The 27,838-nt window shown below is 37.4% G+C and overlaps 1 protein-coding gene across 1 annotated transcript; it reads right to left on the bottom strand.

The window, feature by feature from the left end:
- Positions 1-524: 524 nt before the first annotated feature.
- LOC18421909 (pyrophosphate--fructose 6-phosphate 1-phosphotransferase subunit beta) lies at positions 525-27,630 on the bottom strand. The gene is made up of 16 exons (XM_006826692.4): positions 27,292-27,630; positions 26,378-26,539; positions 26,168-26,289; positions 23,844-23,897; positions 23,574-23,680; positions 23,234-23,339; positions 11,653-11,716; positions 11,213-11,301; positions 10,137-10,268; positions 9,856-10,026; positions 9,608-9,723; positions 6,897-7,008; positions 3,926-4,010; positions 1,169-1,213; positions 1,001-1,069; positions 525-869 (listed from the first exon to the last, which is right to left on the bottom strand). The coding sequence occupies exons 1-16, from the start codon at positions 27,485-27,487 to the stop codon at positions 793-795; spliced, it is 1,707 nt and encodes a 568-aa protein (XP_006826755.1). The 5' UTR covers positions 27,488-27,630; the 3' UTR covers positions 525-792.
- Positions 27,631-27,838: the final 208 nt, after the last annotated feature.

Genomic DNA, 27,838 nt, shown 5'->3' with positions numbered 1-27,838 from the left:
AAAAAAATAAAAAAGATAAAAATAATAATAATAATAAAATAAAAAATAGTACATTATTGTAATAAATACACCCATCACAATCCATACTAATATTAACCAACGAATTGTTAACTCTAAACAGACCCTTAAAAATAGAGTAATGATCCTATAGGACCCTCCCCACCCATATGTATAAGACCTTAAAATATCACCATTAAAGTTGATACGGATCTCTAAAAAATTTATCACATAAATGTGGTGCTTGACTTTACTATAGATCTGTACTAAATTTAATGGTGATCTTGAGGTCCTACACACATGGATGGAAGGTCCTATAGGAGCATTTCTCTTAAAAATATTACCTAGCCAAACGTAAACAGATTTTTTACAAGTAAAATGCAATGCATAAAAATTAAATATTTTAACCATTCCATGAGTTTTTTAGATGATTTGACCCATTTTTAAATATTTCCCTATTATTAATGTCCACATGAGCAAGCCATGAACAAGAACAGCCAAGGCCACATAACTTTCAAGGACCTCACTTGATGAAAACACGCGAGCATAATTTAATTTTAGTGGGTAAAGAAACATTCAGTAAGTTAAAATTCCCTCGATAGATTAAATGATGTCAACTCTGCAACAAAACTTAAATGATCATATCTCGATAATCTATTTCATCTAGAGATGAACATATCATCGAAAAGCTGCATTTTCACCCAAACATATTTCAGCAATTTTTGCATTTTGAGTGAGTCTTATTTTGCTTCATTGGAAGATGACATAACAGACAAGTAAGATGTTATTTTCTCATCATGCTTGGGCTCCAAGCTCCAGCAGCAAAGTGTGATTAATATCATTGGATGCAGGGCCATAGAATTGAATAGGGCCTGTAAAAATGATCGAAACAATGAATGTGTGTGAGAGAGATAATAATGATCGAAAAAATGAGAAATGCAAGAGAGAGAATAATGATAAAAAAAAATGAGAAACGAGAGAGAGAGAGAGAGAGAGCGGTTACCAGGGCTGATGTATCGATTCTTGAGAGCCCATTCATCTCGCATGGATACAAACTTTTGGAACGGTGCACCTAATTTGTATGAGATCATTAGTCAATATTCTAATTGTACAAGACAACTAATACAAATGAGAGCTTAATTAATAAGAAGCAATATAACCACATCCTCACCTTCAAGCTCTACCATTGCCTTCTTAATCACTGGTTTGAACTTACCTACAATTCAGAGACGACTTAAACACCATGAACAAAGTAAATCTAACCATGCACATGCAACAGCTCAACAGAAATTCAATCCATTATCATAAAGTTATAAGATCTAGCAGGCGCAGGTGGCATTCCATAAACAGCAAAAAAATGGCACAAATCTTCATATAAACTCCATTCAGAAATTTGATTTAACATTACTTTGACCAGCAAAATTTTTCCATGATACACAAAACTGAGAGGAAGACTTTTATCGATCCCAGAATTTCTTCCAAGAACATTGTACTAATTCTTACAAACACAATACATATGAAAAGGTGCTTTTTTTTTTTGGAGTAAAATTTTTTTTTGGAGGAAAAGGTGCTTCTTATTTTCTCAAGTGTCTCCAGCATTGTTTACGACATGTTCTTGTACTAAAAACACCACATGGTAATATAACCAGGTGGTGGAAAACCAGTGAATGAAATTCCCAAGTTATCAGACATTTTTGTTTTGAGGATTAGGTACATTGCTCATTAGTATCAGCTCCCCAAAACATTAAGATGCTCAATGAAATTCCCAAGTTATCAGACATTTTTGTTTTGAGGATTAGGTACATTGTTTATCAGTATCAGCTCCCCAAAACATTAAGATGCTCCCTTTATTTTATCCGTAGGAATTTTTCATAAAGACAAATCAATATGTTTGACCACTAATAAAGGAGAAATATGGACACTGTGGCTTCTTCACAATGCATATAAATTGAAGGACTCAGAGTCAAAACATCTTCAGTCATGTCAGTTTTGTTCAGAAGCTTAGTTGAAATCAATAAGCATCAGGAGATCCTGTTGTCTACAGAATTCTCCTCGGAGCATTACCCCGACTCTTACTCTAGGGGTTGTGTTCCAACTTCTAATTTAGGAAGTCCTACTCAATTTTTACTATCTGTGCACCTCTCCAGTATCAAGATGCTCTATGTACCCTAATGGTCTGGCTTTCAAAGTACACTTTCCAGGGATATTTTTTTGTTTTTGTGTGGATTGGGGGAAGCAGGCCGAGGCTCTAAACAATCCAAGTAAAGCGCGCCTTCAAATAGTTCAAGAAACGTGGTTTCAATACTGGAAATCATTGTGATAGCCCTAAAATATATTTTCAACTCTAATTATAAAATTTAAAGCTTCAGCAGATCTATGAAAACTTGGAAATTGACGGTCCACACATGCATTACAAGATACACTATTTCCAATACTTGAAATCCATTTTTTCTCATGTCCATGCATCTTGAGGTCGAGATGATCAATTAGAGGATTTTTGGGCATCAAAACAGCCTCTTCTAGTGAAAATTTTAAGGCGCGCATTAATTTGATTGTTTAGAGCCTCGCACTTATATAAACTTTTTCCTATCTAGAAACACAGGTTAGAAGTTCTTGTGAGGTTTAACCAATACAGTATTCAACAAGAAATACTTGACCTAAAGCTCCAGATCAATAAATTTGATGTACGTCATAATTATTTTTATCTATGAGAGTATATTTTTTATGGAATTTAAATTCACCTCCAAGAAGGTAATGTTCATCAACCACCGGTTCTTAAAAGGAGTCATCATAGGTATATACAAGTATACAGCTAAGAGATATACGTCCATAAATTTTACTTCAGTTAGAGTGCAGTAACTAATAGGCTTGCAGTGCCTGTTCCTCAGCTTATTTCTCCATGTGGGGCATTATGTGAAGGACTGAAGATTATATCTGCAGGCATGCAGAAAACAATGCACCTGTGCCCATCCAAGATGCAGGCATTAAGGGAGAACCATTAAACTTGAAGAAAATGTTTCATTTTGCAGCAACCTTATCCAGCGCCTTCCAAGGAAAATCTTGGTCTGGCTCTGTTTGCATTGATGCAGAAATTGTACAAACCTTTAGCAGCAAAGCCAGGTATTCCTCTTGGAACTTTGTCAAAAGATTGGACTTTACAGGAACTAGATCAGATGGAACGAAAAATACATAATAAACTGGAATGTTCAGAAATATCGAATAGGCCAGCTTGCAGAATTTTCTGGATATATTGTAGACTTGACATGGCAAACCATTGTCCCCAGCACTAGCCATTCTAGCCGACCTATGTAGAAGCACGCATACACTAATTAATCTGACAAGTTTATCAACTACACTATATATGCGAAATTTCCTAAAATTTGTCTGTAATAGTCATTATCCCTCGATTTCAATTGATTGGACCACAACAATAGCTGGAAAAAAAAAGGACAGAACTTGAAGATATAAATCTTGTCAGACGGCCTTAAGTTCATTAATGGTCATACTTCCTAGAAAGAAATAGCACTGGGACTACCATGATCCATGAGAACTATTTGCCCCACACAAGGTTAAGTGATCAGCTGACAATGAGCGAGGAATATTTGTCTTTCTGCTATATAGGATCTATTGAACTCATAATTCAAGAGAGTTTTATTGAATGCAACAAAGTATTGTAAGTACTTGATCCCTCCTATAAAAATCAGTTTATTCCTGTGTCATTCTTTGAAAAATGAACACTATTACAACCCAGTTATAAATTGCTATAATAACTAGAGAAACAAAATGATGTGACTCAAAGCCACATGTTTGTGTAACTAATCATAAGATATACAAACGAAAAGGGCAAGCAATTATAGCACAATTGGAATAATTTAATCATTAGTAAACATGTGAAAAGTTAGAAGAGAAGGGTAAAGGAGATACACACCCTTCCGCCTCTCCACATCCATCAATGATGTCAATGCTGTACCACCAACAGTCCATTCATCCACAGGAGCCGCTAGATTGCCAACCTAAAAGCAACAAAAATTCCAGGAATCATCTAAGAAACTAAAATCATGTACTGGAAAAAGTATCAACGGTTTAGGAAAGTCCCAAAAAAAAAAGGAGGCACCTGCTTAGCAAGAGAAATGTTACCTCTACGTGTTGACCAAAAAAATGGAACCACTTTGGCATTTCAGCCAATTTCGGGAAGTCTTCAGGTATAAATAAAGTGGAAATAAAAAAATTTAAATAATATAAGTATTATATTAATAAATGTAAATTTTAAAGTAAATTACTGCTTCAGTTTCTTATGAATTTAATTTTTAAAATTTTAAATATTTTTTACCTCAAACAAAGACTGATTTTAATTCATTATCCTTTTATTCATTTAGAGAGAGCATGGATTTATCTCATAGGCTACGGTTTTCTCTCTCTAAAAATAAGTTTTCCTCCCTTTCCCTCTTTATAAAAAGTTGCCATATAGTCACAATTCACAAGGTTTGTTTTCCTCATTCAAAGAACGTTATACACAAGTGGCATGTCAATTAAAACATAAGTAAAAATGCCATTTGACAATAAATTCAAGGTATAAAGGCAAATTAAATTTTCCAATTATCTTTGCTTCACTTCAGCTAACCGGCTGAATCTAACGGGCTTCGGTCAATTCGCCCGAAGCAAAGCAAGTTGATAACATTGCTCTGATGCTGTGCCTAGAATGACAATCGACCTCCTTTACAGCTGCCAATAGGCTCAATAACTCCAGAAAACATTTATTATGTGACCCATTCTTACTCAACTTTTAACAATCTAGCCCTTGAGTAATGCCAAGCCCTAGACTACTTATTTACCTAGAACCTAAAAATATTCCTGACTAATATACCCAGAAATCTAAAAATGCTCCTGCACTATTTATAATCTTGAAACTTGTCCATGCTGAAAACAACTATGCAAAGTATACTTTTGCAGGAAAGTTAATACGGTTCAAAATCAAGTAGTTCAAAGTTGGACTGAACTGGCTGATTCAAATGGGTAGGACCGAAACAGACCCTAAACCATTCAATATTTAAAACTGGAAAAGCTGTACACCCACTAGTACCTGCCTTGGCTAGTCTGCCCAGTGGAAGCAGTGGTTCACACAGTCTGGTTTGAACCAACCAGTTGCAATTCTCACTCATATAGTTGGAAAAAACTCATTCATCTCGCAGAAAAACCACGGCTTTTTGCAAAGTGGGATGTCCAAAGGTCATTTTAATTCAAAAGTTTGATGCAAGGTGAATGGACCTCACATGTGAACTCCCATCCAAGCTTTCCACGGAAGGCAAGGTTTCCGTCTTAAATGCATGTGATACATAGTCCACCTTCAATAAATAGTTTGCAAAAAGAGGACCATTTGACAAGATGTAGTTACAGTGATTTAAAAAGTGGACCGCCCAGCCCCTAGGCGGCCGTCTAGGTGGTCCAGAACTGGACCGGGCGCATCGCCCAAGCCTAGGCAGCAACTTGCCGCCCCATCCAGGGACGGAAATGCCCCTCGTTGAGGGCATTTTTTTATCAGCTTTTTTAATATTAAAGGGGTAAAATTATGGGTTTTAGGTTCATTTGAAACCTAAAATCCATTAGAGCGTAGTTTAGAGAAAGAAAAACCCCACAATTTTTTTCTTTCTACTAGACCACCCAGGTTCTGGGCCCGCCTAGGCGCTAAGCGGCCTGGACCGCCCCCGGCAGCCTAGCGTTTTTTGAAATATTGTGCGGATATTTGTGGATGGAATAGTGACCCCAAAGAAAGTTTCTTTGTAGTTAAGCATGAGTAATGCATTAGCCTTTGCTAGGCTTGAAGCCCATTAGTAAGGTATAAGCCGCGGCAAATGAGGAATAACAATAAGAGATTGCTCCAGAGTAAGCCAGAAATGAGGATCCATCAGCATCTCTAAGGATACCTCCATAGCCACCCAGAACCAAGTTGCTTCATGAACTTCCATGAAAGTTTAGCTTAATACAACCGCATATTCGTATGGCCACCTAGGTAAGCCAAGCTCAGCAGTTCCTGTCAATCATTTCTTAAGTTAATGCTTCCATAATGGTTCCCAAGCTATTCCTGATAGAAGATAGAATATTTTCGTACAAATACTCCCCATCGTCTTCCGACAAGGTTTGCCATTGCTGCTCCCCATCTTTTTCCAACAGGGTTTGACATAGGAGCCTCTAGACAAAACAGGGTTTGCCATTGCTGCTCCCATCTTGTTCCAACAGGGTTTTCACATAGGTGCCTCTAGAAACAAAGCTTTGACTGCAATAAGGCTTGAAACTTCACCACAAGTTGATTTGAAAGGAGCAAACATTCCCAATTTTAATAGTAATGGCTTAAAAGTGATAAAAATGATGATATTGTTATATGACAATCTGACTCCCTTGGTAACCATGAAAAGCAGTGTTGGCTAGCCCAAGGCACTGAATGGAATCCAACTAATGTCACAATGACATAAGAAAAACCTTTTTTTATTAAGAGGGTGATGGATGGTCTTTATGACTTCATTGCTCGAAATTCCTACAGTTGAACAAAAAATTCGAGAGGCAGAACCAACACCTTTTCTGATAATACAAATAATTTTTCATGTAAATAGAGAAAAATGACATTATAGATTTCAAATTTCAATGCAAAGAAGCACAACTACCATTACATATCTCCAAACACAACTATTCACGCATTACATTGGTTCTTAGAGGAAACAAGTTCTCAAATTCCAATTATCAAAACTATGCAGTCTCTCTTCAATGTCTTTCTCTTTCTTTCTTTTTATCAGTAATACCTTCCATCATTGCACATTACAAATATCAAAACGGTTAAAGAAAATTATACAAAATATAAAACAACTGAAGAGATGCAAACGAGAAAACAAAGGGTATCAGAAGCCAACCGATGATATGAGGCCCGTCTTTCCAGCATGTAGAAGAGCTCCAGCTGCATATCCCAATGCATAGCAATACATAGAATCAAAATTCGAAGGCAAGCCACATCTTCCTTCATAACTGCATGGAAGTTTAGCATTTATACACATCAGATATGCCATGAAATGGTGAAGGTACACCTCAAGGCATATTGGAGCAAAGCCTATAAGATATTTGCAAGGCCAACTTTTGAATTTCCAAACTACTATACATACCAAATAGTCAAACTCGACCAAAAAAGTTGATACAGCATTATTTCATAGGATCTGGCAAAAATGCAGCCCTGAAGCGGACCCATCCCTTACCAACAAGAAAAGGAAAACAAAGAAAAACTCAAACCTAATCCAGCTGGGGTGGGCCAGCAAAATGAGTCAGATAAAAGTTTCTGGACCCCTAAGGACTGGTCATTCAAACAGGCCTCCAAACCAATTGAATATTCCCTTTTCTCTTTGATAAATTAGATAAAGTCAAACCACCTCCTTTACCCTGGCTTGGGACGGGTTAAGGGAAAGTTACAAAATATACACACTAAATTACAATTTAATCAGGGAAATTTACATCCAGACCCAAAATAATTTTCTGGATAAAAAAGTAGTCCACATTTTACGACATTTTAACATGAGGTCTAAAAAAATTTAGTTCTTTTACTCCCATTTCACCCCCAGCTAGAAAATCCAACTTCCTAAATAGCCAACACACACACACACACACACACAAAAGGTGCCTGGGTGGTTTGGAAGTCTTTGAACCGCCCAAAGACAAAGAAACCCACGTATTTGGGTGATTCGAAAGTCTTCAAACCACCCAAAACACAAAAATAACAAATAAAATAAAATAAAAAACTTAGTGATGGGGTCATTCAAGAGTTTGACTTTGAACAAGGGGTAAAAGGGAATAAAAAACTTGATAAGTTTAGAACTCTCCATAAAATGTCCTAAAATGGGGGCCAATTTTTAATTCCAAAATTATTTGGGTATGTACATAAAGGTGCCTGGGTGGTTTGGAAGTCTTTGAACCGCCCAAAGACAAAGAAACCCACGTATTTGGGTGATTCGAAAGTCTTCAAACCACCCAAAACACAAAAATAACAAATAAAATAAAATAAAAAACTTAGTGATGGGGTCATTCAAGAGTTTGACTTTGAACAAGGGGTAAAAGGGAATAAAAAACTTGATAAGTTTAGAACTCTCCATAAAATGTCCTAAAATGGGGGCCAATTTTTAATTCCAAAATTATTTGGGTATGTACATAAATTTCCCATGTAATTATCGGTAGAAGAATTACATGAAGAGATGGAGCACACCTAGAAAAGGAGAAGGAAACAAATACTTGTGGAGATTACATTAGCATCATAGGTGCTTTATCTCCCATAGCAAATGGAAAGCACGAGGAAGAGACTGGGGATCGAAATGTTTTCCTCTAATTCTGAATCCTTTCTTTTTTTAGTGTTTTTTGGAGATAAGGCGGAGGGGGGTTAATGATTTACATATTTTACTAATCAGCATAAGATGTACAAGTATAAATTCTTTTAATAAATAGCTGAAACTAGAGAAGGATGTATTCCTATCAATTAGGACAACATCAATAATAATGTCTCTACTCGCTCCCCTCTAGCTACAAAACATGCCCTCTCCAAGTATGCTTGAAGGTCATCATTTTTTCAGCAAAGGTCCAAAATTTTATCAAAAATGTGTCCCGGAACAAACACACATTACCCACCGAAAACATCCCGCATGTTTCGCTGGTCTAATCCGGTCTTAATAACACTACCAGAAGGCCCCAAACTTCATGTCTATTTAAAGCCAAAATACCACCTGAACTCAGATTATATTGAATGAAGATTTACATGTGTACCGACCATGAAAAAATTTTCCATCTCCCAATATGATACTCAAGATGGAAAAACACCAAAAAGGATGAAATAGACCTATTAAAAAAGGGTTATGTTAGGGTACTAATACATATGAGTATTTCATTTATGTACTCAACATTTTTGGACAATCATTTATCCTTATTTTGTAATACAAAAAAAAATTAGTAAGGGCATTTCTCATCATTAAGAAGAGCATAATAGATATTTTATAAGAAGCTAGTGGCATTCTATTTGTGATGGAGAAGCAATCATTGCTCCATGTGGGTGATGCCACATCCCATGTGGATGATGTCATCCTCCACTACAATTAATAAATGTTTCTCTTCTTACAAAGAATTTCAAATTTACCCGACTAATAGCCTAAAATAACTCTATAGACAAAAAGTCACTACATTGTAGGAATATTTTGAGTACATTATGGAATACTCCTACATAGGAGTACCCTAACATAACCCATTAGAAAAATATTTATACACAGACCCAAATGTGACTTATCAATCCTCAGACACACGAACAGGCCATAAACCTACTCAATCGTTGTAACCAATCAAATATCGTAAAGACAGTATAAACACATGAAGGAAGAGAGTTAGTATGGAAATAAGGTGGAGAGAACAAATAGAAAGAGATTTTTACAGATTAGAATGGAGAAACTATAGGGAAAAAGACAGATTTTGATTTTTTTTCTCTTTTTCTCATTTCTTCCATTTAATACATTGAATATACCCCACAAAGGACAAAGCTGGAGCATAGAGAGAAATTGCATAGGAGATCATACCATATAATATAGAAAGATAATTTTATTACCCAAAGAAATGAGACTGTCCCTTGAACTGTCCAACATATTTGCCTTCCAGCTTTCTTTTCTCCAATTCAGTCTCAACCATAGATATAAGCATTTTTTCTGTTTCAATTTTTGCAACCTAAAAGAGAAGCACAAAAAATTGAAGATTTATATTCATCTATAATTTTACATGGATTCTTGGTCATTTCTAAGTGAATTTGCAATGACATGAAGTTGCAAAAATCAAAAGACAAAATAACATATAGAAGACCTGGACATTTCCATGTGGGTCCCTTTCCAACATTAATTGCTCTTGAATAGCTTGAGGTAGAAATTCAAAAAGAAGACGAGATTGATGCTGAAGTTTCTGTTTCCATAACCCTCCCTCATCCACAATATCATTAGCTAGGATTTCATTGAGTTCAGCAATAAGCTGTTGAACCTGCAGACAACATAATTACTTAGTTTAATGGAATGTATACAAGCAGTAGGCCTCCAATATAAACAGCCACAGACTAACTCTAAAACTAGAACAAAATTCAAAATTTCCACCTCAGGTATGAAATCAATTAAGCCTTCTGGGATAAGTATAACACCATAGTTGTAACCAAGTTCTGCACGCTTACAAATCACATCTGTAATGTGGTCTGTTACATTTTTTAAGGTCTGCTTTTTGGCAGCAACCTGAACAAAGAAGTACACTATCAGCAGAAATAAGCCGAGCCACTGAACAGAGATTATAAAATATTGATAATCCGAATCCTAAAATGGTTTTACTAAACCCCAAGAAGATTCTCAAGTTTCCAAAAGTCAATCATAATACGGGAAAAACTGAATTTGAATGAAAGACACATAAAAAAAAACCCAAAATAGTTCCTCATTCTACCACAGGAAAAAACATTTGAGAGTAACTTTGGGCAAGGACTAATGCTGCGCCAACTCCTGTTATTGAGATAGGAATCAAGAGTAAAACCAGAAGGAAATGGAGGCAGCTGGTTCATTAAAAAGGCAAAAATGGAGACCATAGTTTTAAGCTACACTTATAATAACAGATTTGGAAAGAATCCACTAACAGGGCCATTTGATTTACAAGAAAATCAGCTAATTCAGAAAATCTTCTATACAAAAAACATAAGGATAACCAAGAAAAAGAAGATAATGAGAATGTTGAAACTATTCTCAAGTGCTAATAATAAGTGGAAAGGGAAAAAATTTAGATAAGGTAGCAACTTTACTTGTAGAAGCCGAGTTGTAGTAATCTACGCCATCTATTAGTTAGAGAGCATAAATTTGAAAATCTCAAAAAGGCTTGCCAGATTTTGACATTCTTAAAAGACATGTCAAATCTACACCGTCAAACTAAAATGAATAGCATACACCATCAGTTAGGTTAAGGTTGCCGCCCTCTACAAACCGCACCAATTAGAAAAAGTTGAAAACAAGAAGTACAAGAAAACAAATGAAACCCACTTTCCCAAAAAAAAAAACAATTTTCAGATAACCTATGGAATGCGATAAACAACTTTGCAAGAAAATGGGGCACAAAATCACTCATCGGATGGGCAGAATTATACAAAATTTTCCCAATAAAATCTTTAAGAATATGACAATATGTTTTATGATGCTACCTCTTCCCCAATTATTGTAACATTTGGATGCGTCTGCAAAGCACACTCCAGGGTAATGTGTGAGGCTGCACGTCCCATAAGCCTCACAACTGCATAAACAAGTAAACCCAATAATTTACAAAGGAAATATAAAACTGAAACTTACAAACAATCTAAGGGAAAAACTAGGTTTTAGAGGGAACTAGAGGTGGATTCCCCAGAGCATAGTGATTTGTTACAACCTTTATTCTCACACCCTCGATTGCAGAGGAAAAATCAGTAAGAGGAAAAAATTACATAATCAAATTACCACACTAATTCTAAGATATTATAGAGTTCAAGATAATTTCCTTCAGCAAATAAATCATGTATTGGGATGGACACATAAAACCTTCAGTTTAACAGCATAAGGCATAAAAGAGAAATGCACATGTCAAACTCGAAAGTAGAAATCAACTCACAGTGATAGTATTTCCCCGTTGAACGAGCATCTGTCATCACATTCCCTATCATCTCAGCATATATCTGCAGAAAAAAGAAAAAAAGGTATCAGATCCAAAAAGAATGATCAATGCAACTGTTCCACAAGATTCAGCACTCCCAATATGAAAATTGCAAGACCACTAGGGTAACAAAAGCAATTAACAAGACCCTAAGTACTTCTTGATTCTGGTTCAAGTTGTTTTGGTTAAGTTAAAGGTCATATTTAAGCTGCTTGATGTCGAAGTTATGTTGTTAGGTTGCTTGTGGTTTAAGTTAGGAGTCTAAATTAAGAGGTTAATAAATATGTAGAAGGGATGACATCTAGGGAATGTTACTAATTCTTTAATCCAAATTCCCTTTGTGTTCCAAGTAGCTACTTGTGGTTCCCATTCCAAAAAGCCCAAACATGCTGCTGACTCACACCAATCTAGGAAAGCACTACTCAATCCTGTAGACAAATTCCCTAAAAACCCAAGCCCAGTCTGAACCCATGAACCCTAAAACTATTTTATAAGCCCAAAGGCCCTATTTGCAACAACTCAACTAAAGAATAGAATAATTGGAAATGGTGAGACATAGTTATTTTTTCATAGGTAGGACTGGGAATTTACCCGGACCCGACCAGGTCCTGGTCCAAGTCCGGGTCCGGGTATGGTTCCAAGATTTGGACCTGGCAGATCAAGTCCATGTCCAAATCTTGGACCCCAATAGAAAATTGGGTCGGGTCCAAGTCCAGGTGGACCCACCCCGAACCTGACCTGATTATTTTCAAATATTACATAATATTTTTAATACATAAATTTATAAAGGTTAATATAGTAATATATACATACTCTTTTATCTTTTTTTGGCATTCTTCTTTTTATAGCCTTACCCACCCCTTCTATATATATCATAGTTATTGGGAGTGGGAGTCGGAACGGCTCCGGTTCTGGAAGCAGGAGCGTCAGATCGACGGCTACCCAAAGCTCCAGAGCTGAGGAAGAGAGTTCTGGTGAGGGTAAAAGTAAATGATCGAGATCTCGTATGAATAGGGAGTGCGATCCCAATACATCCGGATCTAGATCCTTGTTTTACGGGTACGCATCCCATGTCAAATGGGATCATGTTCCCATATTCATTAGAATCGTGCCCCCATCTAAGAATGATGGCATTCCTATTTGGAAAGGATCGAGCTCCGTTTAAGGAAGGATCGTGTTATGTGCATGATTAGTCCGCGTTCCCATCGCAAAACTCCACTCGTAAGAAAATTTGGCCTAAAATATAATTATTTTATTTTAAAAGTTAATTTTATTTAAAAAGTTTCTTTTAGGAAGTTCCGAGAAAGTAGGGATGCATTTTCGAGAATGTAGGGATCATGCTCCTAAATTTCTGGGAGCAGGGATCTAATTTATTCAGGAACGAGATCAACAATTTTAAGGAACACGTTCCATGCAACATTGGGATCAAGATCCTTTGTTCATGGGATCGAGAATCCTGTAAATAGGATCCAGCTCTCGAAAAATTTAAAACGAGTTCCGATCGAGATCCTGGTCATGGAACACCAGAGCTGGGTTACTGAAGCAGGGAGAAAATAAAACCAACTGATGCAAGGAGAAAATAAAACTGGAACTATAAAAATAAAATAAAGAAAATCATTTAGAGAATAAACCCTCTCTCAAAGTCTGCAAGAGAATCCACCCCAAAAACAACGGTCTGCAAGGGAATCCACCCCAAAACAAGGTCTGCAAGGGAATCCACCCCAAAAAGATCTAATCACAAGATCAACTTTAATCAACTCTCATTCTCTGATCATTCTCTGATCTGTTTACAATGTGGGACCTCTTCCCTTTAAATACACTCCAAATAAAATAAATAACTAAAAAAAAAACCAAATAAAATAAATTATCTCTCTCCCACATTTTTCTTTTGCCTCCCTATTTTCCCTCACAAAAATATCATCTCTCTAGATCTCTCTCCCTATTTCCTCTCTCATGAAAATATCATCTCTTAAAAGTTACGCACCATATTTGTCCATCTTTATCTTCCCCATAAATCATCGCTATCTAAATTTCCTATAAATCTCAAGGTAAATATCCCAAATCCATCAAAATAGGAGACCTCCATCCCTTTGCCTAATATTAAAATCAACTATTATATCCCCAATCCTACTAAAACTTACACCCCACCTTATCTATGCGCACCCCCACATTATCTATGCGCACTTTCTACATTTTTATCTGCATCATTCTCCCCAGGTTGGGAGAAGCACGACCTCGAGCTTATCGAACTCAAATCTTTTACGGCCCTTCTCAAAAGTTGGTGATGTAGTCCCACCATGTGCCTCTGCACTTTTTCTTCAATTTCTTCATTAAGCCCATTCATTGAATGCTTCGTGTCGAAGTAGAACACACTAATTTCGAGCTCAATCTTGAGTTCTCCTTCAGAATCACTCGGTTGAATGTCAAATATTGCATTACACGTATATTCTTCTTCATAATTGATTTTCAAAATTTCTTGCACATTGGTGTTATCAGCATCATCTTTTGTATTGAGATCTACCTCTCCATATTCTTGTTGCACATTGGGGTTATCAACGTCGTCTGTTGTATCGAGATGTACCTCTTCATATTCTTCTTCCTCTTATTCCGATTGTAATCTATAAACTACATCTCGTAGATATTTTTCTATTACTTTGCTAATACTCTTTACTAGGTCTCCTTTGATTCTATCAAATCTTTGATCGAAGCACTCCATAACGAGATCAGGGATCTTAGTGCTCTGATACCAACTAATGCAAGGAGAAATAGTAACTCAAGGTCTGCAAGGGAATCCACCCAAAAAACAAAGGTCTGCAAGGGAATCCACCTCAAAATAAGGTCTGCAAGGGAATCCACCCCAAAAAGATCTTATCACAAGATCAACTTTATTCAACTCTCATTCTCTGACCATTCTCTTATATGTTTACAATGAGGGACCTTTTCCCTTTAAATACACTTCAAATAAAATTAATAACTAAAAAAACCCCAAATAAAATAAATTCTCTCTCTCTTCCAAGTTTTTCTTCTCCCTCCATATTTTCCCTCTTACAAAAATATCATCTCTAGATCTCTCTCCCTATTTCCTCTCTCAAGAAAATATCATCTCTCTTAAAAGTTACGCACCATATTTGTCCATCTTTATCCTCCCCATAAATCATCTCTATCTAAAACTCCTAGAAATCTCAAGGTAAATCTCCCAAATACATCAAAATAGGAGACCTAAATCCCTTTGCCCAATATTAAAATCAACCATATCCCCAATCCTACTAAAACTCATGCCCCATATTATCTATGCGTGCCCCACCCTATCTATGCGCACTTTCTAAATTTTTATCTACATTAGTTCCAAAGTGGGAGCGCCACCCTAGTTGAGGGCTCCCGATAACCATGATATATGTGTGTGTGTGCGTGTGCATATATATATATATATATATCTGAAAAAGTTTAAAATGAAACTTTCACTTATATTTTATGGCCTCATATCAGGTCCGATGGATTTTAAGGTGGGAATACCAAGTCTCCTCAGATTGACATGGACAGATATGATTATGTCCTAGAATTACACAGACAAATTTCTATTAAATGGTGGGATAGTTACAAAAACGACTCCCTAAATCCCAACAAATCAAAATGAAATTTATATCATCTTCTCCACCTCCAAAAATGGACATTTCAGAATATGTGGTCCTTCAACAACAAAATCCATCCATGACAAAAGACGAGCTTAAACTCAAGATCTGGGAAGCCCTCGAGGTTACTGATGAAACCATGTCTACTCAAAGCGATGACCCTGAAGATTATACTCCCCTTAATGAAGATGATTGTTACGGCATCAAATTTCTTTCAAACTAAAGCAAATTTAGAGGGGGCAGGACGACTCCAAATTATCCAAGACGTTTATATATATATATATATATATATATATATATATATATATATATTAATATAAAATGAGAAAATTGATGAATTATTGCCCAAATCTTCTTATTATATATTTACATGTTTTTCGCAATTTAAAGTAATTTTTTGGTACACATTTTTAGGTAATTTTTTAATCTCTAGCTTCTTTTTTTTTCTTTGTATAATCCATCAGGACTGGGTCAGGTACGGGTCCTCCAAATAATTTTCGAGTCCAGATATTCTGAACCCAATCGGGTCTGGATCCCATATATGGATTTTGGGTCTGGGTCTGGGTCCAGGTGCGCCTACACGACCCATTCCCACCCCTGTTCATACGATTGTGAATGTTTGGCAGCTTTTCTTTAAAATAAGGGTAAAAGGAGCTCTTCTTTCATAATTCCCTTTCTTTAATTTGTGTCAGCTTAAACAAAACTTTATAGGTTCAGTCTTTATTCAAATTGATGACAAATGTATCCAAAAAATAAAAGATACCTGAAGAGAGAACAGTTCACGAGCCCAACTTATTGCCCAGTTTGAATTATTGCCCAGTTCAAGTGTAACATGCAAGTTGGAGTTAGCGGACAAAGGTCCAGGATTAGAAGTTTCGACTACATTAAGACATAAAAGTCCTAAAAGGTTTTGGATTCTTAGTACGGCTGCTTCCTAATTTGGTTAGCATTCCTAACAGATTGGGAATCCTATTGAAGTTGGCATTTCTATTTATACTAGGTTTCCCTGGTTTTTATTAGGTTTATGAGGAATAATAAAATTAAGGCAAATTTAGATTACTGGGACTAAGGAATCTGTGATCATTAGGACTGATGAGGATGATGAGACTAGAATGACAGGGTATGTGGCTTTTAAAGGCCTTGATACTTACTCTTTGGTTTTCAGCTCTTGTATTTCGCATCCATATGAAAGAGTACTCACGGTTCAATGGGAATGTGGTCCTCCACAGATGAAATAGACCATGTGAGTGGCTGAGTGTGAGCAGTTTTCACTTGAGAACCAGGTTCTATGTACATAACAAGCTACTAGAACATTTGCCCACTCCTTAGGTTGTAGCACTACCTTGGGTAGACTAAGCAGAAATCCCACTTCTGAGGCTGGAGGCTTTGTGCATGATGCATCATCAAAATGTGTGGCGGTGCCCTGTTGAGGGCAATTGCAGCCTAATGGTTTATTGTTGATTTGCCCTAGAAACACACTCCTGTGTGAAGCATGGAGGCCTGTGAAAACAAGGGCCCTAAAGTCTCGACATATCATCATCCAGCACTCACATTGATAGCAACCCTATATGTGATAGCAACCCTATATGGTCAGTGAGGCTTATGTGATTCGCATTCTTTTTTTTTTTTGAGAATTGCTGTAAGAGTGAGATTACAAGTTTGGGTTAGTCCGATAGTGCCCACTAGACGGGACTCTCGATAAAAAAGAATAAGGTCAAGAGACCCTATACAAAGTGGGGTTATAAGCTTGCCTCCTTACAAAATATACAGTGAGTTTACAAAAAAGGCTCCAACAAATTGCCCGTTCCCTGAGAAGTGTTTTCCTAGCAATGTACTCTGTGGCCCAATGCAAAAGAGGTAGGGGCCTAGTCTTCATCGTGGGCCATGGTTCCATCCTTTTCCAGCAGATCCACAAGCTCGTTTGACGTCCTCAAGGTATGCATCCAAAAGACAGGTATATCCCTGCAAAGATGTACAATCTCATCATAAAAAGGTGCAAGATACCAGGGAGGAGTAGCTTTCCTGGAGGCCCAAGTAATGATGTTTCGGGCATCCCCCTCGACTATTAGGTTTAGTCCCCAAGCTCGATCGAAACTTTGCAAGCCTTTAAGGAGGGCCAAGGATTCGGCATACCAGGAGTCTTGGATGCCAAGGTCATTGTTCAAAAAAGCAGACCACCCAGCACTTAGGCGATAAGCGGGCGCCTAGGCAGTCCAAAGGGCCTGGGTGCATCGCCCAGGCGTAGGCAACCAAACTGGGCGGTGGTCCCTAGGCAGCCGCCCAACGCCCAGCCCTGAGCGGTCGCCCAGGGTCTGCGCCCAACCCAAAGAAGGAAAAGTTTTTTTTTTTTTTTTTCTTCTTTTCAAGATATAAAAGTTTAGAAAGATGGGTTTTAGGTTCATTTGAAACCTAAACCCCCAAGAAACCCTTTTAAAGAGAAAGAAACCTCCAAAAAACTACATTTTATTGGATCAAATCATCGAAGTGTTTCTCAAAGTTTAGAGTTCGAGCAACCAAAATAAGTGCAACTTTTAGATTGCTTGTTTTATTTTGAGATGTCTTCTTCAGGAGTTAGTCGGAGAGGAGATCCGGGTTGGAAATATGGATACAACCCGAATCCAAATGACAAAAATTGCGTTAAATGCAATTTTTGTGAAAAAAATACAAAAGGAGGTATAAACCAGTTTAAAAAACATCTTGCCGGTATTAAGGGGGATGTTGCCCCTTGTAAAAATGTTCCTGAAGCTATCAGAGTGGAGATTAAGAAATTTATAAGTTATGTGAAACAAAAACAAGAACAAAATCTTTGTCATAGATCTATTTCTGCTACTCCTAGAAAAAGTGATCCGGGTTGGAAGTATGGGTACAACCCAAAACCAAATGATGAAAATTGTATAAGGGGTAATTTTTTTGTGCTTCTTGTACAAAGGTTCCTGAAGCAGTTCAAGATGAGATTAGACATCTTCTGAATTTTGAATAACCAAAAAAAGATGAAAATAAGCCTTGTTCTATGGAAGTATCTTCTCAGGTTCTAGACGGAGTGGTGATCCAAGTTGGAAGTATGGTTATAATCAGAATCCAAGTGATAATCGTATTAAATATAATTATTGTGGAAAGGATACTAATGGGGGTATTTACCGATTTAAAAAACACATTGCCGGTACTAAGGAGGATTTTGCCCCTTGTAAAAATGTTCCTGAGGCTACCAAGGAGGAAATTATACAATATTTGAGTTCAGAGAAGCACAAAGAAAAGAGTAGAGCAGCCAAGACTTCTAGGGCCTCATCTGCACAAACTAGTAAGAGGAAGGTAGAAGAAGAGGAGGAGGTAGAGGAAGATTCAAAAGAAACAGAGGAGGACGAGTGTTATATTGAAGAGGGAGATGACTCTGATGATGATGGCATCAACTCAAATGCATATGATGAGGATTGCCCTATTGATATTCCTTCTGATGATGATGAAGATGACGACGACGAATGAAGACTCTTGCCCCTTGGTGCTGAGTGTTGAGTCTGTTGACTGTTGTGTTGAGTCATGAGTGTTGACTTTTGGTATACTGTATATTTTCTAAATTTCAGTTGTGTTGAGTGTTGACTTTTATATCCTACCTATACTTGTATGGTTTTACAGTTTACTGTTTTAACAATATGGATTATCAAAATTGTCTTCTCAACATCCATCTTTTTTTTTTCAACTTGAAATATGGTATTATATTGGTAATAATTTGGTATGGTATTCACTTTTTTTCAAATTTCAACTGGCAGCTGCCCGGGTTCTGGGCCCCACCTAGCACTTTTTGATACACTGGCCAAGGTATTCAGAGTAGGTGAAGAGGATGTTATGTTGGCGATCCCTAAAGACACCACCCACACCTGCATGGCTAGGGTTTCCCAAAGAGCACCCATCGAAGTTTAGTTTAATTGCTCCTTGAGGGGGGGGTTTCCAGTCGCTTAATATTTCCTTTTTCCTAGGTCTATGTAGAAGAATATTCTGCCACTGACTTAGGAAGGAAGTCGATGGGATACCCTTGAAAAGGTGGTGGTTTGACGCCCAAAAGGTTACTAAGGATGTAACCTTATGGAAGAGGGATGGGACTAGGCAGACCTACCCCTGAAAACTTCTGGGATTCCTTTCTTTCCTGAGTATCCATATGGTTGCTGCCACTGTCGCCTTCCATAGAATTCAGCATGCTTTAGGGCAGTGTGAGGCGTAATTCGAGGCGAGCAAATCTTTGACCGTTGGTGGTGTTACCCAAAGGATGCCAAACAGTTGCAGCAAGAGGCTCCAAAGGTCATGTGCAGGATTACAATGGATGAAAAGGTGGTTATTGGATTCCTCCTTGCACAAACACATGATGCACCTGTTGGGAATTGGGATTCCTTTCTTTTGTAGGTGATTGACAGTGAGTGCCTTGTGGGAGCCGGCTATCCAATTGAATGTTTGTACCTTGGGAGGTGCGATAGTCTGCCAAACCTAAGAGAGGACCGATATGGGAATAAGAGGAAAAATAGGGGGTTGGGTGAGTTTCTTATAGAAAGAGGCCACTGTAAACTCCCCTGAAGGGACGAGGGACCATACCAACTGATCCCTACCTTGGACAGGGATAAAAGCATGGTGCAGGAGTGCCGATAGTGAGAGAAATTGGTTCAGTGTGATCCATGAGGGAGGCATATGCTTGAGTCTTGCCTATGTGACTTAGACTGATCTTTGTGACCTAGAAAGATCCCCCGCGTCTATGTGATGCTATGTCTTGTCAGCATGACTCGACTGGTCTTTGTGACTAGATTTTTCTTGGGGAACACCTGGAATTTATGGCTACACCATGGTTCCTCTATGCCTTGGCAAGCTTTACTATGCCAAACAAGAGCCCATTGCATGGGAAACATAAGGGTCATGATGGTTTGAAGTTTGGGGCACAATTATAGGGGCTAGTAATGGAATGCATAAACAGAGTTTTTCCCCATTACTAGCACACTCTCCAATGGTATTTTTATTGGCTTTTCAAGGGTTTTTGAGAAAAAAAATTTCTAAAATTGCTCACTTTAGTTTTGTTTAGCAAATATGATTTAGTTTTTAGAAAACTTATTGGCATAAAAAAGGGACTTTTATGGATTTAAAATACTTTTTAATTGGAATGCAATTTAGTGGGCAGAAATTGGGAATATATGTGAGGCACAAATGGGTCCTATGCGTGGCCACTTATGTGCCACAGAGAGGGTGCAAAAGAGAATCACCTAGAGCCCACTGGCTATGGGGCCCAAGTGGCATGCATCCCTAGGAGCATGGGTGTGACAATTTCGCCCTCAAGGAGACGCACACCTGCCACATTTGAAACATTTGAATTCCAATTTTATTTATATTCCTAAAAGATTTTACCTAGGTAACTAGGATTTTGATAAAATGTCATCATTGGGTTCGAGAGCCAGAGCAAGTGCAAGAGAGGAATCAAGATCAGGGAGTCAGGGATCATGAAATGCTAGAAGATCCCAATGGTTGGGAGTATTGCCCATACAATGCATATGTTAGCGGCTGAGATCCCAACTTTTTGGGATCTTGTTCCCAACCTTTTGCGACTACGGTTTATAACTCTTTAAAGTATGTAAAGATTATATATACTCTTCGAAGTAGGTATTTATTTATTTATAGCCAGCAAGCAATGCAACTATTAAAACTATAATTGTGTTGCTAACTGGCTATAGATAAAGAAAATCATCAGTTTGTCGTATACTAATATATTCCAATCCGCACTTCAACTCCTGCTCCAAACCGTTGGGCAATCAAAAACCTCTAAGGTAGATATCAGGCCCATCTTTACTAGATTTGTGGCACATCTGGAAACACTTTTTGGGCCTCTTCATTACTTGCACAATTCATTCAACACTATCAGATGGGTGAAAGACAATTTTACAATAATCTGGAGGCTTGAACATGCTAGATAAAGAAGGTGACCCCTTTAATTTGATCAAAGTGAGGGTTTTGTCATGTCACTGCTTAAGACCACCTGATTAACTAGCTTGACACAAGGTACTGCCAACAAAATGAGGTATGTACGGGAGAAACTATCCATGCGACTTGCTGTTTAACATTATACTTTTGATATATAGTATTATAACCCTACACATCCATATGTAATAAACCGGTCTTACCAAATAAATAAATAATAAATGAAACATGAAAAGCACAACATAGACATTGTAGGCTTGTTTGGATGACAATTAACTTATTTGGAATGGGCTCTCTTATTGGAAATCAATATTACTATGGATAATATTATTGTTTTAATTGTTTGTTACACACTTATATTATATATAACATTATTTAATGGAAAAACCTAATAAACGACTATAGGTGAAGTGCTACAGTGTTTCTCCACTGCCAAGGACATGCTATGTCCATGGCGGTTTATTGAACGGATCCACAACGGACGGTGTGCCGTCCGTTGCGGTTCCGCGTGATTTTTTAACTGCCACGGGCTTAGTATGTCCGTCACGGACATACTAGGTCCGTGGAGGTCGAAAAACGCACGCCGTCCAATTTTTTTGTACGTCGATGGGCCTATAGCCGAGATCACTATAGCATCTTGCCCATAGACGTTGCGTAGATGCTTCCTTATTTAATTATTTAGCCTTTTATGGCACTATATAATATTATTTAATTATTTAACTTTCTATGGCACTTTGCAGCTATTATAAACTATTGCTGGTCAAGAGAGAATAAATCTAAGCAAATTATTCTCAATAAAGTAAAAACAGCTCCTCAAATATATAAAGTAAAACAACCTTGAAGTTTATCCCAGATAAGTTTACAATGAACACCGCCAAACAACAGATAATTCATTATTATTAATAATTTTATTGAAACATTGAATTATCAATGATAATGAGGACATCCAAACAAGCCCTACATATGTGTGTACGCATATATGTATTATCTATGTGTGTTTAGAGAGGGAGAGAGCTATATAAACAAACCTAATATGACATAAGGATATCACAAACTTATTTAAATGTCGATGACTATGTTTCAATTGCTTGTAATCATTATTAGTGGCTAAAATTAATTAATAGGAACTCAATTCCCATTGTTACAGCACATTAATATTTATATTATACAACACATCTAATTGATTTAGTTTTTATGCTTTTTTCACTTGTACAACCTCCTGATTGATGTACCACGAAGCTCATAGAACATACGAACAGCTCTGCAAAGGCCATGTTCCCCCCAAAGAAGACAAGAGGCAGATATAAAAATGGCAAGGTAACAATATGATTATTTTTTAGTCTTAGAACTCTCAAAGAATAGAGTATGTATTTTAGGACACAAAATAATAATGATATTTATTGGATATACCACTCTAGTGGTGACCTTAGGATTTCTTACTCCGAAGTATTTAACCATAAAATTACCTTTTGTATTCCAAAATCTCTTTTGACCAAAACTAGTTCACGTATTTGAGGAAGGGCATTTTTATTACGTCCAAAAGTCAATCTCAAGTTTAAAACAATTCCTTTGACTTTTTTAATCATTTTGAATTTGAGAAATAATTCAACATTACAAATATGCCCTTTCTTTAAACTTTTAAGCGAGTATTGTTAGTATAATTTTTATATTCGTAAGGGCATTCTGTGGTCAGAAATTTTGAAGCGGGAATTACTAAGATCACCATTAGAGTGGTGTATTCCATGGATGAAATAAATATCAAGTTGTAAGCAATATGCCAAATACAAATTTAAATCATATTGCACACTCTCAGGTCCCAAGACCATTTAGTACCCCTCACAAAATTATATTGTTACAATTGAAACATATATCCCAACTATAAAAGGAAAAAAAAAAAAACTGATCAATGTGTACAATGGATAAAAGATGACATGCAAATAAAAGGTTCATTATAAACAAGTGATCACCTTGCATGCCGTGTCAAATCCAAAACTTGCTGGAACCTCCTTGCTTTTCAAATCACCATCTATCGTCTTTGGACAACCAATCACCTGCGTCTTGATATTCTTGGCCCTATAAACAATTCAAATTCCATCCCACGAGGTTCCTCAAGCAATTAATGTTAACTATGTCTGTTATATCTTATATAGCTTCTTAGCATTAAATTATTTCTTTAGGATGTGATGTCATTATACCTAAACCAACAAAGCAGGAAGCAAAGTTTCTGTTGTAAATAATTGACATAACATTTTTTTTTGGGTAAGTAACATAACATATTTGAATCCATTTGATCTCATCACTCAATACCTGAAGTTCTCAGCAAGGAGACAAGCATTAGTATTCGAGTCATCACCACCAATGACTACAAGTCCGTCCAACTCAAGTTTTAATGACGTCTCCTCAGCTTGTTTGAACTAAATAAACAAAGCACATAACATTAGATTTCTGTCATTCGATTGGCATTTTAAATACAACTGGATTATGAAATAAAACAAGGGACACTCACAAAGCCCAAAAGTAACCTAAAGCATCAATATGGAATGACAGACAAAATGAACAACAGTATTAGAATATAACCTGTTCTGGAGTTTCTATTTTGTCCCTTCCACTGCAGATCATATCAAAACCTCCCTGTAGAGTTTACAATTGGACAATAATAAATATTTCTTAAAGCATAACATCTCAAATAAAATCAAAGAACACTAGACCATAGAGAAGCATCACAAGAAATATTAATGGATGACGTATCAGGCGATAAGGCAAGTTCGACTCATCAAGAAAACCCTTTGAATGTTTTCTCATGATATGAATACGTCTAGCTCCAAAAGTTCCACACAAATATGATATTATTCGGCAAATTCAGTAAAAAAGTAAGAGAAGCCCCAGAAAGTCCCAAAAATATATTTTGTAGCCTGAAAGCAATATCACCCATGCAAAGAATGGGATATTTTTGCATATAAGAAAGGAATGTAGTGGTAGAGTGGAGGACTGTAGTGGGAAGGAGGTTGTCATTCTCAGGTTGCTTAAACATAAAAAGAGAAAAGGAAAATAGGAATATTTCCAAGGGAAATTATCAGAAATATACTTTAATTTTTGCCTAATTGGAAAAAAGCCTCAACTTTCATAAACCCTGTCTACACCCTTTTTCCTCAATTTTGGTATTTTTTGACCAAAATAGCCTTTACGGTAGTCGTATTACCGTAATGACTATCGCATTACAATACTTTAACTACCGTAATGACCAGGCTAAGCATTGCGGTACTTTAAGTAAAGTAATGACCAGGCTAAAAGTTATGGTACTTTAAGTACCGTAATGACCAGGCGAAGCATTATGGTACTTTAAGGACCGTAATGCTCAGATGTGGTACCGTAATGATTAGCCTGGTCATTATGGTACTTAAGTGCCAATTTGGATGTACCCAAAATTACAATATTTTTTGATGCCGAGAAAATATTTTACCCCCAAAAAGATATCATTTTACCCCCAAAACCACGTGCCAAAAATATTCAAGTCAGACTCAAATCTGTTTGTCTTAAGTCGTGTTTCTCTTAAAACTCTAGCCTCAAGCGCCTCTCTCTCTAACTCACGCTCTTCCCTCTCCTCCATGCTTTTCCCTCAACTTTAGGCTTCTCTAACTCTCACGCTCTTCTCTCTCCTCCCTGCTTTTCCCTCATCTCCTCCCAGCAGTTTCCTTAGATCCCAATATCCTCAACGAAGCTCGCAGTCTTGCAGACAAGGGCCCATCTCATCGCAAGCTCTTTGTCCATGGTTTAGGTTGGGACACCACCTCTGAAACCTAGCTTCCACCTTCTCCAGTTATGGTGAGATCAAAGGTTGCAATGCAGTCCCTAGCAAATCGACTGAAAAATTGAGGGGCTAAGGCTTTGTTCTATTCAAACATCGACATTCTGCAAAAGAGGCCCCCATCTCACCTCAAAAGAAGATTGATGGAAGAATGACTGCTTGCTAATTCACTGGAAGAATGACCCCTTAGTGTCCTCTCTCCCAAATAAAGGGCTGAACTTAATGGTATTGCAGTTCTCAGTAAACCAATCTCTTGGAAGGTTCTACTCTCTAACGAACTGGAAAGTTGGGGTCTTTTCTCAATTTTTTGTTCAAGTCAGAGGAACGCTGCTACGGGATCAATATGCCTTGTTTTAGAGCTCAATTTTGTAAGCGAAAAGCTCGGGTTGCAGGTTCTGCATTGAGTATGATCTCTCTCTAAAACCATCTCAAAAGCCAAGCCCATGCCACTCTCTTCAGCTCCCATCATCTGAAATCGTCAATTTCTGGGGCAGTTTCTTTATCTACCTTTCAACTCTTTGAGGGTGTTCCTAATTTGGTTCTCTGGTAGCCGTCATTGTCCGTTTGTGTTTTTTTCCTCTCTTTTCATAAAGATAAAAACCATAAAACCACAATTTACTTAAATGGGGGTTGTAGGGGTACTGGTCTTTACTTTCAAGTGGGTTGGATTTCATGGTTCTGTACAAACCTTTTGGAATGGCAAGACAATTTTGGAAGGGTAGAATCCAAATTCCTCGATTAAGAATAAAAAAACTAACAATTTTTTCAATGTTAATTTTTTTTATTTGACATCCAAACTGGCCCTAAAGTACTGTAATGCTTATTGTACTATTGTACCGTACTACGGTAATACGAATACTGTGCAGGCTATTTTGGTCAAAAAATATCAACTTTGAGGAAAAAAAGATTTATGAAAGTTGAGGGTTTTTTTTCAATTCGACAAAAATTAAGGTATATTTCTGATAAATTACCTATTTCCAAAATGGGGAGAATTAGGTAACAAGATTTTTTATTTTTATTTTTTTTGGGTAGAGGTGACAAGCTTGTGTTAATTACTTTGGAATTTCCTGACAGTCAGATGGAGGAAAAAGAATACCTGATTTCGATATGGGTAGATAAAATCTGATGTAAGCTCGACATACTTGCATTTCATTATGCCAGCAGGGCCTCCTTTAAACCCATAGAGTGTGCTTCCACTAGTGAGACCTTGCATGTAATCTTCAACCCCAAAAACCAAAATTGAAAAGAGAAGTAAATATTTCACACTAAAATGAAACAAATATCCAGAAAGTAAAAATGTACTAACCAAAGATGCCAGATATGACATTGTGACCACCAGGGGCCTGTCCACCAGAAAGAACTACTCCAATCTTAAGCTTCTGATCAGATCTGAGGGCACGGTTCTCGCTCGAGACCAGTAAAGTTGATGGCTGGCCAAAGAGATTGGGAAAGAGCTTCGCAATCTCATCTAAAAAAACAAAAGGGATGGGTCACCAGAATGCATTTAGATCCATCCCCAAATAAATACATATAATTTCTTTTTTGGACAGATAGAGAGAAAGGGAGATTAATTATCATTCTTTTTTTTTATAATTGTTATCATTAATTATCATTCTTATGTGGCCTTTAAGAGAGATGGAGGGAGAGAGGTAGCTAATTCTAATTTCTGATACGGGTTTCTGAGTGGATTGCATCAAAGTTCTAATTTCTGATAGTTTCTGAGTGGATTGCATCGAAGTTCTACTTACTGATATGGATTGAGAGAGAAAGAGATTGATTCCTAATTTCCGATATCGGTTCGCGAGAGAGAGAGGGAGAGTGTTTTGCATGTGCTTTGTACTGGTTCCTGATATGGGTTTCGTCTCTGGTGTGGCATTAAGGGAAGCGAGAGAGCGAGAGGGTGAGTGGCTAATTCTATTTTTTGATATGGATTTCTCAGTGAATGGAAGTTCTCCTTTCTGATATGGATTGAGAGAGAGAGAGATACGCAATAATTTCAAATTTCTGATACGGTTTACCAGAAAGAGAAAGAGAAAGTGTGCAGGGGTAAAAGAGAAAGAGAAAGTGTGCAGGGGTATAGATTCATTGCTTCTATGACATGATTTTCCAGATACAGTGCCTGCATGTTGTATGTACTGGTTTCTGGCATGGGTCTAAGAGGGATGAAGAGAGAGAAAGAGGGGAGAGGGGTAGAGAGAGAAAGAGATAGAAGTGAGGTACCAGGATTTCCGGCGGCAGAACTTGGAGGTCCATCTTGGAGCTTGAAGGGTTTGGTGAGAATGGAGGGGAGAGGGAGAGGATGGTTGAGCCTGCTCGTCTGAACCTCGCTGTAAACACTCGCCAGTCGACCTGGGTTCGCTTTAGCAGATCCGCTAGTGCTATTGTTCTGGACATTCACGCCATTAGAAAAAGCCATGGCCGCTCTCTGTCTTTCTTCTCCTGAACTGAATAACTCTTCTGCAGAACTGCTACAGCTTCTCTCTCTCTCTCTCTAAAAAGAAGCCTACAAAGCTACTGCTGCTGCCATTGTTGGAGGATCCGCTTTCATTGGAGTTCTCTGACGAACAATTAGGCTTGTCAAATATGAGTATCGCACAACTGCTCGTGGTTCTCTTGGGAGAGAAAGTACGAAAATGCCCACCCAAAACCAATGAAAATGGACCAGGGGCATCTCAGAATATTCACGGTTTATGACTCTATGCATTTTATGATACTCCCTTGGGGGTAAAATACGTTTTTTCCCAACCGCAATGTATGGGATACTATG

This window comes from Amborella trichopoda, chromosome 5, assembly GCF_054954075.1.
Source record: "Amborella trichopoda isolate Santa Cruz 75 chromosome 5, AtrichopodaSantaCruz75HAP2 v2.0, whole genome shotgun sequence".
In the NCBI taxonomy this organism is placed as follows: domain Eukaryota; kingdom Viridiplantae; phylum Streptophyta; class Magnoliopsida; order Amborellales; family Amborellaceae; genus Amborella; species Amborella trichopoda.
The sequence above is the reverse complement of the archived record's forward strand: the minus strand, read 5'-3'. Positions and strand labels throughout refer to the sequence as shown.

Coding starts and splice junctions, on each gene's coding strand:
- LOC18421909 (XM_006826692.4), bottom strand. CDS start 27,487: ATGGCTTTTTCTAATGGCGTGAATGTCCAGAACAATAGCACTAGCGGA. Junction 23,898..26,167: donor TCTACCCATATCGAAATCAG/GTATTCTTTTTC, acceptor TAAACTCTACAG/GGAGGTTTTGATATGATCTG. Junction 9,724..9,855: donor ACCCACATGGAAATGTCCAG/GTCTTCTATATG, acceptor CTTCTCTTTTAG/GTTGCAAAAATTGAAACAGA.